We start from the raw sequence: 13389 nt of genomic DNA, 5'->3' as shown, positions 1-13389 counted from the left end.
TGTTTTCGAAACATGTTTTCTTAGCCACCTAATACTAATAATCCTTTGCTCTCTTTTCCTCCACTGCCCCCTAACTGAGAACATTTCAGACACTTGATAAAGTGTTTATTTTTTCTTTTCTTTTTTTTTTTTCTTAAAATGAAGGTTAATGTGTGTGTATCAGAGCTAAATCTGTTTAGTCTGGGGTGGTGAGGCCGAATCGATCAGACAGATTTACTAAAAGGTTAAAAAGGTTTCAGCCATGTCCTCCATCTAGTGCTTTTCTCTCCTTCATTGCTTTTATTTCTGATTTTATCTGGTCTCGAAGAGGTGTGGATCTCTCGAAGTTTCACTGTAACACTGTACATTTAAACTCAATGGATTCATAGACAGACAGACAGATAGATAGATTCATTTCATTTTTATCACTCCCACACTCATCTGTCTTTCTGTTAGATATGAATGACTCACAAATGATTCATTTTTTGTGTATCTAATCTAATCTTTGTTTTAGATTCATTCAAACTGAATCATTTACATTGAATCCTTGAATCAAGGCTATGGAATCATGTAGCACCAACAGCATTCGCTTGATAATCGCTCTGATAAGCAACTCCATAATTAGTACTTAATATTGAAAACATATAACTATTTAAAATTAGCTCTGATGTTGTTTTTCCTTCAGTGTATTAGGTTGTAAATGTAAAGGTAGACATGACATTTTTATTCCTTCCACATTCAGTTGTAAAAGATGTTATCGTCATCGAGATATATAAGTTATGTTGTTTGCAAAAAAAAAATGCTAAGCATGTGAAGAGTTTGAACATAACATCATTATCTTATCTACAAGACAATAATACAGTAAACCCTCTGCATTTGATTCGCCACTGAATTTTCAACTTGCAAACCCAAATTTTGGCTGAATTTTGCTTCACCGTGCGTAAAGTTTCATTGTAGTCAGTTGTGTGTACTTCCTGTTTTGCGTACTTCCGGTAGCTAGTTAGAACTTGTTTTGCGTTAGTGGAAAGCCAAGCCAAGCGAGTGTACATATTTTTTTGTGTTTTGTGCCAGATTTAGTAAAGACATAGCACCATGGATCCCAAGAATTTTCGTAATGCTTGTATTAATTCATTAACCGAGATCGCACGAACACTGGACTTTTATCTCATCTGCTGGTGTTAACAAACCCCAAAACACAAAAGACCCACAATAATCAATATACCAAACTTAAATGTGTGTTATACACAACAGACAACGTAGTGCACAAAATAAGACTATTTACAACTATACACAAAATTTTGGTGTGGATGTGAATGGATATACATAGTCCCAGGTCCTGTATATAGTGTGTGTGCAGGAGTATTGTATTGGCCTCAAAGACTTTTTGAGTCAACCCGGGAGCGCAATGATGAGAAAACGCTGTCCTGTAATACTGTCCCAATGGTAAGGAATCCAATTTCAATGTCTTCACAAAGGGACAGAAAGATTTATAGTCTTATGCAGTGCTGGGAAAACCGGATACATATGTTCGTGGCTTCTCATGTTCAGCCAAACTCCTTGTGTCACTGGGATTCCACGTGTGGTAATATTAATAATATTCTTGCGAGGCTGGAATGGATTATCTGCATTTACATTATTTCCTATGGGACAATGTGTTTCACAATATGACATTTCACCTTGAGAACTTGCCTCCAGGACAGATTAAATTCATATGCTGAGGTACTGCTGTGTAATAATAAGCAACATTGCCCTTGTGACCCTGAATACAGGATAAAGCGGTATAGACATGAGTGAGTGAGTAAGTAAAAGTTATATCTGGTTCATTTAGGCATGAATCAAATCCAAATAAATGAAACAAATGATAGAGCAATTGCATACAATGGGGAAAAAAAATCAACAAATCAATCACAGATCTGTAAATCTTACACAGATCCTGTTAAGCAAATATTTTTTTTTTCAACAAATTATTAAAAAAGAAAACAAAAAAAGAGACTGTATTGAAATATTCAATTCGATTCAAATGAATCAAATCTGGACAGTTTGAATCTTTAATACATACGGATTCAAAATTCAGGAGAGTCAAATGACTGAGAGAGTCGAATCAAATACAAATTATTTCACAAATGTTATCTGTCCAAATCCTTTTTTAGGAAATATAAGTCAGACATTAAAGTGAATTGTTCTTCTTGTCATTCTGATGAAGAAAACTTTACTCACGTGTTTGGGCTTTTTAGATTAAATTCTTAATATTCATTCAATCTTACTTTAAAAGCGACTTTTCATTCTGTTTTAAAGATGTTTTCTTCGAATATTTTAGCAAATCAAAAGAGAAGATGGAAAAATATTACATAATTTATTTGTTTACTACTAGCTAAATATCATATTTATAAACAAACATTTACTAGCTCTAAACCCTTTTTTTTTCCTGTATTGAAAAACGATCTAGACAGGTACATATAAACTCTACGATAAAAACTGCTTCCCAGTTTCCTTTTTTTCTTAGGTTGTAAAATCTGTAATTTTTTTAATTGTTTTATTGTTACACATGTTTGTGTGTGTGTTTGTGTGTGTGTACTGTATATGTATGTATATTTTTTTTATTTCTTTTCTTCCTCCTTCCCTCTTTTTTGTTGCTTATTTGATTGGGTTATGATTTCCATGTTTATAATAAAACTCCTTTAAAAATTGAGCGAGTTGAATCATTCAGAGAATCGAATCAATCAGAGAGTCGAATCGTTCAGAGAGTTGAGTCCTTAAGAGAGTTGAATCATTTAGAGAGTCGAATCATTTAGAGAGTCGAATCGTTCAGAGAGTTGAGTCCTTAAGAGAGTTGAATCATTCAGAGAATCGAATCAATCAGAGAGTCGAATCGTTCAGAGAGTTGAGTCCTTAAGAGAGTTGAATCATTTAGAGAGTCGAATCATTTAGAGAGTCGAATCGTTCAGAGAGTTGAGTCCTTAAGAGAGTTGAATCATTTAGAGAGTCGAATCATTTAGAGCGTCGACTCGCTGAAGCGCTTCATTGCACGTTTCATGCTGTCTCTCCATCACTCCCCCTTCTCTCTCTCTCTCTCTCTATCCTCCCACGCTACCTTCTGTTCTGCATCCCTGTCTCTCTCTTTATTTTCTTCTTTCCTCATCCCCCTCTCACATGAACAGTTCGAGCACCTCTCTCCATCATCATCATCATCATCTCTCTCTCTCTCTCCCTGTGTCCCTCCATCCTCCCCTCCCTCACCATGCCTCGGGATGCCACTGACGCTGCCACGCTGCCCGTTTAGTGGCGGGGAGAACTGCCCCGAGAGAATGCCCTGCGGGGGCAGCAGCAGCAGCAGCGCGCCGGGGCAGAGGTGTGGAGTGTGTGAGTGCGTGTCCCCGCTCACGGAGCCTCAGGTTGCCGGTGTGTGACTATGGGCGCGGAGTGAGCGGACCTGATGGACGTGTTCAGCTTCGTCAGGATGCCCAAGCTGTCAGGGTGAGTGAGAGAGAGAGAGAGAGAGAGAGAGAGTCCGCCATCTTCCGCCGCCGGAGAGACACACGGAGACACATAGGGACACGGAGAGGAGACGGGAGGGATTAATCAGTGTGTCTGCTCGGCTCTTACACTGTGACACCGGGCTTGTTAGTGTTGTTTTATTTTCAGCGCGTCTTAAATAAAAAGACGCGTTTCGTTCGGCCCGTGTGTGTTTAATGCGCGCGCTCCCCTGCAGTGTGTGTATGTGTAAGAACCTGACAGGAACACACTCGCGCGCACACACGCAGCGAAAACACGGAGAGGAGAGAGAGGGGTCTCCACACATGCGCGCGCGCACTGACTCACCTCAGCTCGCTTGAGTGAGTGCGCGCGCGACTCGGCTACGTCACCTCAGCCTTCCCGCCTTTTTCTTTCCCCCCTCTCTCTCCCGCTCTCTCTCTCTCGCTCTCCCTGCACGCGCCGCGTTTACAGACAAATGCGTCAAAACTCACTTCACAAACACCAGCGTTTATATAACAGTTACAGCCTGACATACATTAAACGTTAGCAAATAAAGATGTTCGCACTATTCGTGCTATATGTAAAAAAAATTTAATCTGTCAGGAGTTAGTTGTGCTGCGCGGTTGCTAATCTGATTAGCGGACAGAACGCTACATGGTGGATAGTAGATACGAGAAGTAAAGCAAATTTCTGATACAAAACTACCTGACATGCGACCTTACTTTCGCATTTAAACATGCACAAACGCATCTCTGTTCCTTCGAAAGTTCGTATGTGGGGGACCTACTGTAATGTAAATGCAGATAATCCGTTTTGGTCAAAATATTACCAATATTACTAATTTCCAACACTATGGTCATATTTTTGCATATAAAAACAATCAAACAAAGACATGTCAATGAAGTAAAATATTAAATAAATAGACAATAGATCCCACCTAACCTTAATTTAAGATTCTTTAAACACCAAGGTGAAAGCGGCTCCCTTCTCTTTTTGCTACCGTCCTTGTTAATAATCTTGGGGCCCATGCTGTTATGTCTTCACTAAATCTTGCACGATATGGAAAATACCCACAAAAATATGTAAACTCACTTCACTTGGCTTTCCACTGACACAAAGAACAGCTCCCAAGCATACGCGCGACTTTTGGTCGGTCGATTCGGCTTCATTCGGTCACTCGTGTGCCAAAAATGCTTCGTATGCAGAATGTTCAGTAACAGTCAACTTTTACTATTAGTACTTAAACAAACAACTTAGCATTTTGAATCGACGTTCGACATCATGTCAATTAGAAATCCATTGTAGAGAAGCGTAATGGAGACATTTGTGTAAACGGTTGAAGAAAACACTCGTCTTGGAAAGGGTGGGCGATCGACAAGCGTGATGACTAGTGTTGTGTTTTTTTTTTCTTTTTTTTTTTTTACGATACTGATGCCAAATCGATACTTTTAAAACAGTACTGGTGACTAAACCGTGCCTAAACTGACACCTAAAAAATAAAGCCACAAAAATGTTGGATAACATCAAAGAACAGCTTTTTATTGAAATAAATAAACAATATATTTAAAGTATACATAAATATAACTAAAATACAAAACACAACTAATTTACATACTGCCTAATGCAACTAAAATAATTTAACACCACTAACAGCTTGGTATTTCTGGTCTGCTACAAACCAGTTTAAAATTTTAGCAATTCCTTTGCAAAAATACGACACCTCTCCTAACTTTGCTAGTGCTGGTCTCACTTGGGATGGGGACGCACACACTGCCGGCTGATGTCAGCGAACAGTTAAACACAGAGCATGTTGCGTTGTTGGAATTCTTTGTTGTAAATTACAGCCACACTTTAGAACATTTTAGGAATTTCAATTTAAGCGCGATTAGATTAGCGAGCTAATGGTACCTGCTGATGTCAAAGCAAGTGAAATTACTGCATACACCCACTGAATTCACGCACATGCTCTCATTTCCCAAATTCTAATTCCGAATGCAAAAACAACATGCATACTCGCATGACTACAAACATCAGTTGGATTTGTGTCAGTAGAGGTTTCTAAGTCACGTTCATGTGCGTTTTCTCAGGCGGAAAATAATTTTTTTACATGCAGTGGCACCAAAATCTGTATTCTGATTCGGTTCTAGTACATACCGACAGTGTTGGGGGCCTTTCCTTTTTATGATAACTAAATACATTACAAAATTACTGTCCTTAAAAAGTAATCCATTACATTACAGTTACTTGCTGATAAAAGTAACTAGTTTGAGTACTTTTTCATTGCAGAAAATGAAAACTCCTTTGTGATTCCTCATGCATGTTGTTTTAGTCAAGACCTTTATTATTATTCTACTATCATTTACATTTAGCAGACGCTCTTATCCAGAGCGACTTACATTTTTTATCTCATTATACATCTGAGCAGTTGAGGGTTAAGGGCCTTGCTCAAGTGCCCAACAGTGGCAACTTGGTGGTTGTGGGGTTTGAACCTGGGATCTTCCGAATTGTAGTCCAATGCCTTAACCACTGAGCTACCCCTGGCCCATCATCACTCAGTGAAGTTTGGCCCATAATCTGTTAACTACTAATACCCCTATCTCACCTGCTTGGTTTTAGCCTCGGTGGCCGTAAGTACGGTTCATTATGATTTACTGCGAGTTTTGGCTTCCAACTGGACAGGTGAGATAGGGGTATACCAGCAGGAATAACAGAGGGGGTGGGTAATGCTCTACCGGTTATATGTTTGGTACCCAACCCTAGTGATGATAGCAGGAAAGTTGAAGACTTTGGACAGATGAAGAGGTGATATACCTGGATGGACTGGATAGATAGATAGATAGATAGATAGATAGATAGATAGATAGATAGAACCTTTATTGATCCTGAAGAAAATTCTAGTAGAGGATTAAAGCAGATTACTGATGCTGCAGTACATCGTTCTCTGAATTCAGAATGTTTTAAACTGATTTTTACGAATTCTAACCTAAAAGCTTTAGAGATCTCAGAAAAGTGTGGATACGCAGAGTGGGTTCATCTCTTACTCAATGGTCTAGTTATCTTTAGCTTCTCATGAAAATTACAGTGATCCTGCTGCGGACTGAAATCAGTACTCATGTTACATTATAATCATATCTCGGATCACATCTAAACATTTTCTGGTTTGGAAATTCTGAGCTGAATGAACGTTCTATTGCAAGTACACATACAGTGGTGTGAAAAACTATTTGCCCCCTTCCTGATTTCTTATTCTTTTGCATGTTTGTCACACTTAAATGTTTCTGATCATCAAACACATTTAACTATTAGTCAAAGATAACACAAGTAAACACAAAATGCAGTTTTTTAATGATGGTTTTTATTATTTAGGGAGAAAAAAATTCCAAACCTACATGGTCCTGTGTGAAAAAGTAATTGCCCCCTGAACCTAATAACTGGTTGGGCCACCCTTAGCAGCAATAACTGCAATCAAGCGTTTGCGATAACTTGCAACGAGTCTTTTACAGCGCTCTGGAGGAATTTTGGCCCACTCATCTTTGCAGAATTGTTGTAATTCAGCTTTATTTGAGGGTTTTCTAGCATGAACCGCCTTTTTAAGGTCATGCCACAACATCTTAATAGGATTCAGGTCAGGACTTTGACTAGGCCACTCCAAAGTCTTCATTTTGTTTTTCTTCAGCCATTCAGAGGTGGATTTGCTGGTGTGTTTTGGGTCATTGTCCTGCTGCAGCACCCAAGATCGCTTCAGCTTGAGTTGACAAACAGATGGCCGGACATTCTCCTTCAGGATTTTTTGGTAGACAGTAGAATTCATGGTTCCATCTATCACAGCAAGCCTTCCAGGTCCTGAAGCAGCAAAACAACCCCAGACCATCACACTACCACCACCATATTTTACTGTTGGTATGATATTCTTTTTCTGAAATGCTGTGTTACTTTTATGCCAGATGTAACGGGACATGCACCTTCCAAAAAGTTCACCTTTTGTCTCGTCGGTCCACAAGGTATCTTCCCAAAAGTCTTGGCAATCATTGAGATGTTTTTTTAGCAAAATTAAGATGAGCCTTAATGTTCTTTTTGCTTAAAAGTGGTTTGCGCCTTGGAAATCTGCCATGCAGGCCGTTTTTGCCCAGTCTCTTTCTTATGGTGGAGTCGTGAATACTGACCTTAATTGAGCCAAGTGAGGCCTGCAGTTCTTCAGATGTTGTCCTGGGGTTTTTTGTGGCCTCTCGGATAAGTTGTCTCTGCGCTCTTGGGGTAATTTTGGTCGGCCGGCCACTCCTGGGAAGGTTCACCACTGTTCCATGTTTTTGCCATTTGTGGATAATGGCTCTCACTGTGGTTCACTGGAGTCCCAAAGCTTTAGAAATGGCTTTATAACCTTTACCAGACTGATAGATCTCAATTACTTTTGTTCTCATTTGTTCCTGAATTTCTTTGAATCTTGGCATGATGTCTAGCTTTTGAGGTGCTTTTGGTCTACTTCTCTGTGTCAGGTAGCTCCTATTTAAGTGATTTCTTGATTGAAACAGGTGTGGCAGTAATCAGGCCTGGGGGTGACTACAGAAATTGAACTCAGGTGTGATAAACCACAGTTAAGTTATTTTTTAACAAGGGGGGCAATCACTTTTTTTACACAGGGCCATGTAGATTTGGAGTTTTTTTTCTACCTTAATAACGTAAACCTTCATTTAAAAACTGCATTTTGTGTTCAATTATGTTATCTTTGACTAATAGTTAACGTTTTTTGATGAGCAGAAACATTTAAGTGTGACAAACATGCAAAAGAATAAGAAATCAGGAAGGGGGCAAATAGTTTTTCACACCACTGTATGTCAATTGTTCAACCCCACTGCGGGACAATGTTTACCGCTCACACCAGAGCCATGTTCATCTAAAAACACTTTAGGTTGTTTTGATAGTGTGCTCTGAAAATGTTTTCCTCCACAAAACCCATTAACTAACTGTACTGTCGCTAGATCATCATCCCGTAGTATGATACTAGATTAAACCCCCACCATTGAACTTTTCTCTGTTTTGGGTTCTTGTCATTCGCTTTGTTTTTTTTTTTTTTTTTTTTACTTATAGTACTGTCTTTATTTCATGTATCGCTACACCAACTCCAAAATCGATAATTTTTTTACTTGCGTGTATGTTTGCATTTGAGGTGGTGAAACGTCGCAATTCCCCTATGATCCTACAGGTGGTGCTCTAAACTATTCACACATTCTCAGCCAGCATGGCATTCTGTGTGGTAAGAGAGGGCAAATTATTAAGAATTTTTTTTTTAATTAAACAAAATCTGAAAAAAATAACATCACACTTGGACATTTATAAAATCGTGATATTTACAGAATCGCAGTACAAGTCGAATCAGCACTTGGGTATCGTGATGATATTGTATCAGGTGATGATTCCCGCTCCTACTGTCTAATGTCGTGCTTCACTTTTTATTCTTATTCTCAGATTTTCAGAATGGCAGTACAGTATGCAGCCCTGTTTAATATTTAATTTCCGATAGAATGCATTCGGTGTAATTACTTCGCCGATACAAAGCACACAGTTCTCAGCCCGAGTGTACCGACACTTCACCTGGAGAGTGTGTATCACTGTGTGCTTCTAAATTATTTAACACAGCCGTGCCCGAGACTGGGGTGAAATGAATCCTGTTCACTGACACCAATCACCATCCAGGTCACCTTCAGCCATCACTGAGGCCCCGCCCACCTCTGGATCTAAAACCAGAGGAAACCACTTCCAATCAGAGGAAGTGTAACACTCGTCCAAATGTTAGCGTTAGCTACAGAGCTACACCAATGTGTACGCTACAGGACGAGTGCAGAAAAGACACACAGCCTGCTGTAGAGAGTACACAATAACAACAAAGAAATGAACACAAAGACATTAAATACAGCAGAATCTACTTTAAATGTAGAACACAATTCAGACTAACAAAACTAAAATGAATAAAGGAATAAAAATATAATGGATAAATAAATGGTCTCATGGATGGATGAATAAATAGGTGGATTAATGAATGAATGAATGAATTCTGTGTTGGATGGTCGGATGAATTAATTAATGATGGATGAATGGACAGATAGCTGAATGGTGGTTTGGATAAAATGGTGGGTGGATTTTTGGATGGATGACTTGGAGTGAATAGACAGAAGAACCAATAATAGATTAAGGGATGGATGGTGGGTCGGAGGAATGGACAGTTGGATAAACAGATGAGTGAATAGATGGATGGATGGATAATAGATGGAGTAATGAGTGAGTAAATAAAAGGATGGATGGATAAATGGTTGGATGAGTAAATAAACGAATGGATAATAGATGGATGGTTGTATGGATGGGTGACTAGATGTGGAGTGGATGGATGGAAGGATGAGTGAATGGTGGGTTAGATAAATAGACGGATAAACGGACGGCCCCAGGTTGACTAGTGTCATTGGATGGAGAGATGAGATCAGTTGAGAGGGATTTACATCAGCCAATCAGAGCGTGAGATTAAGCTAGTGGGCGGAGCCAGCAGAAGGAGAAGGTTCCTCTGGTCATTAAATGCTCACCGCACATTCCTCCACACGCTATGTCATTTATTCATGACTGTGGAGCGTGTTCAGTTTCAGTGTGCTGCAGACCAGCCACTACAGCACAGAGAGGCTCACTCACAGGATTAATCATACAACACACACACACACACACACACACATCTGTAGAGGAACATGAGTTCATCCCGACCTCACCATGCGCCACTTCAAACGGTGAGTCACCTCCAGCTCTACATCCCCAGCCCGCCGGGGTCTACATGCTAACACTGTTTAACAGAGACTTAACTCACCAGTGTTAGCGCTCGCCTTTATTCTAAAAATTATGATAGTTACAAACCATGCTTGGTATATTGTGTTATAGTTATTTATAAATATTTATAATGATATTTATAAAGTCTCTTCTTATATACTGTGTGTCTTCTGCTTTTCAGTATTATACTCTTTATTAACGCAAACTGTTACCGCGTAAAATAAAATGTAAAAAATGAAAAGAAAAAGAAAAAGGTGTATGGAGTTTTAGTGTGCAGGCTTTAAGGTGAAAGAATGTCTATTTTGTTTATTTTTAATTCCCTTTTATATTTACTTGATCTCAATCCAAAAGTAAATAACTAAAAAATTTGATTTAAATATTAACTTGAAATTTTACTCTTTATTGTAACAAAAAAAGAGAAGAAATAAACAAGGATAGAAATATTTCCACTACACTGGGAAGTGCACCAAGTGTGTGTGTGTGTGTGTGTGTGTGTGTGAGAGAGAGCGTGGAACGAGTGTGCAGTGTGTAAGGTGACACTGAGTATAAATAAATCCCTATTTAAATGATTAATTAAAAAAGTAAAGTACATCAGAATAGCCACTGTTTTGTTTTTACTCTAAAACTATTGTCTCACACACACACACACTGATCACACACTCGCATCGAGGCTCCTGAGCAGGGTTCGAGGTCACACTTCACACCCCTCTCCCCGTCTGTTTCATGTTTGCAGCCACAGGACCAAAGCCTCGGGCGGATGGACGTCCTCGTCTCACGGTCCTGTAGACGGATGGGACACGGCGTCCAGTAGAGACGAGCGCGACTGCTTCATCGAGTGAGTCCGTTTATATACGACAGCGTGGTGTTTTCCTCGGTGTCTACAGCTCTGTGATTAGCCGCTACTCTGTTATGATGTCATAATGTTGTTGTTTTTGTTTATTTTGTTTTTTTTGAGGGATAATTTGGTCACTAGCGGCGAGGACGAAACTTAAACAAAATCTTCACATCACGCCATGCAGGCTGAACACGGAACGCGGCTGTGGTCTCACTCGGGTCCTGTTCTGTGCGTCGCGGCAGGCGGCGGTGTGTATTGTTGGCGGTGAGCCCTGCCCCCAATGGCTCCGCTCGTATGAACGCGAGTCTGAAGAGACCCATAATCAGCGTAAAGGACAGCACGTGGGCGAAGGCTGATCTGAAATTACAGTCTTTACCGCGAGGCCTTCCGTCGCTTCAGCTCCGTTTCGTGTCACGCGACGCGCGGCCGAGTGTCTCCCGAGGACTGTTTTTACTTCATCTGCTATCACAAGATGAGCGGCGAGGCGGTGGAGTCGTGCTGTAACAGTGCTAATGTATTTTTTTTTTTAAAGTTACCGAATGCTACGCGCTCTGCCCCGCGGGCCTGACTCAGACACGCTAATGACACGTACATGAGGGTGGGCGTAGCCTGTTTAGCAGGTGCAACGTCTAGCACGGTCTAACATACAGTACGTCTTCATGCTAAAGAGCACATGTCACACACAAGCTGGATGCGCCTCTGTGTGTGTGTGTGATTGTTTGTAAAATGATTTACTGCATTGTGTAGCTTCAGAAAAGATGAGAGAGAATGAAGGAGGTGAGAGAAGGAGAGAAAAGCACATAAAAAATAGACGTTTTGAATCAAGGGTTGTGCATTAATGCTGCAGGTTTCCACGCGGTAACGGTCGCCATGTTCCGGCGTGCTGCTCGGCGTTGTTAGGCGAGGGTGTAGAGGACCTGTGGGCTTTTTGTTTCTGTAAACGTGTGTGTGTGTGTGTGTGTGTGTGGCTCTAGTGATTTGAGGACCAGCTCTGCCCTCGCTCCCTCCCGTGAGGGGATAATTGCAGGCCTTCAGCGCGGACGTCAGGAGCGCTGCTGATTTAAACACAGCCACCGCTCTAATTACTGAGAAATTAAACAGGGACGAGTTGGAACACACGGGAGCGTTCTGTACACACACACACACACACACACACACATGCACAATGCAGACTTTTAGTGTCTTTATTTCACTGAGGTGTTGTATTGATTAAATTAGATGACAAAAACAGTATGAGTGAAAAGGTTTATATTCTCTAAAATTACTCTAAAACGTTTTATGTCCGACGAGCCGAGAGTGAACATGTCCATTTCATACCACTTCCTGGTACACGGGTCTGCAGGAGAACCTTTACACTCATCCTTAAATGGATTTGCATCTTTCAGCTGTTGTGTCAGTTTATAAATTAAAGACTGAAGTATGTTCCATGTACACACGGTAAGGTGTGCAGTACTCGGTTGAAGCTCCTTTAGCTGCACTGATTTAGTGAGTGATGCTACCGACCCGACACAGTGGACGTTTGTCGCGTTCCTCTGGGCAGAATCGGCGGTGGTGCATGACCATTTTCAGGTCTCTCCAGCGGTGCTCTATCAGATTCAGGTCGGGAATCGAGCCAGGCCGCTCCTGGGCTTTCTCAGAGTTGTTCTGAAGCCACGCTTGGGTTTTCTTGTCGAACTGAGGACATATTGTCTGAATCTATTGGTCCCATTAACCCTGACTAACCCCCAGTCTCAGAAACACCTTCCCGCTCCACAGCATGCTACTACCACCACCGTTTCTGACTGCAGGGACGGGTTTCAAAAAACTGATGTGCAGGGCTTTCCTTCATGACCTTAGACCAGAGGATTTTGTTTCACGGTCTGAGAGTCCTTCACATGCTTTTTGGGAAACTCCCAGCCGGCAGTCATGTGACTTTTAGTGAGATATGTCTTCTGTCTACCATAAAGACCTGACTGGTGGAGCGCTTGCAGTGACGGCTGTCCTTCTGTACGTCTGTTCTCGTCTCCACAAGGGGAGTCAGGATCTCATTTGTACTGACCCGTAGGCTCCTGGTTCCCTCCCTGACCCAGGCTCTTCATCCCTGATTACTCGGTCTGACTGGGAGGACGGGGCTGTGCAGACGCTTGGCTGTTCCAAATCTCTTCCATTTGAGACTGATGGAGGTGATCGTGCTCACGCTGGTCTACAGATAATTCTCCTGAGCTCCTGAGCTTGTTTCCACTCTGACCTGCACAATCTACTGTAGGACCTCACACAGAGAGGTGTGTGTCTCTCCTAATGATGTCCAATAACTTTAGTTA

General features: G+C 41.0%; 1 protein-coding gene across 1 annotated transcript in view; it reads left to right on the top strand.

Moving 5' to 3' along the window:
• The first annotated feature begins 3101 nt into the window (after positions 1-3101).
• frmpd4 (FERM and PDZ domain containing 4) overlaps positions 3102-13389 on the top strand; it is a 32073-nt gene continuing 21785 nt past the window's right edge. The window contains exons 1-2 of the mRNA XM_053497196.1: positions 3102-3453; positions 10988-11089. Of these exons, the coding sequence (XP_053353171.1) occupies positions 3413-3453; positions 10988-11089 (143 nt within the window). The 5' untranslated portion in view covers positions 3102-3412. The remainder of the gene's footprint in view (positions 3454-10987; positions 11090-13389) is intronic.

Source organism: Clarias gariepinus, chromosome 5, assembly GCF_024256425.1.
Source record: "Clarias gariepinus isolate MV-2021 ecotype Netherlands chromosome 5, CGAR_prim_01v2, whole genome shotgun sequence".
NCBI lineage: Eukaryota > Metazoa > Chordata > Actinopteri > Siluriformes > Clariidae > Clarias > Clarias gariepinus.
The sequence above is the reverse complement of the archived record's forward strand: the minus strand, read 5'-3'. Positions and strand labels throughout refer to the sequence as shown.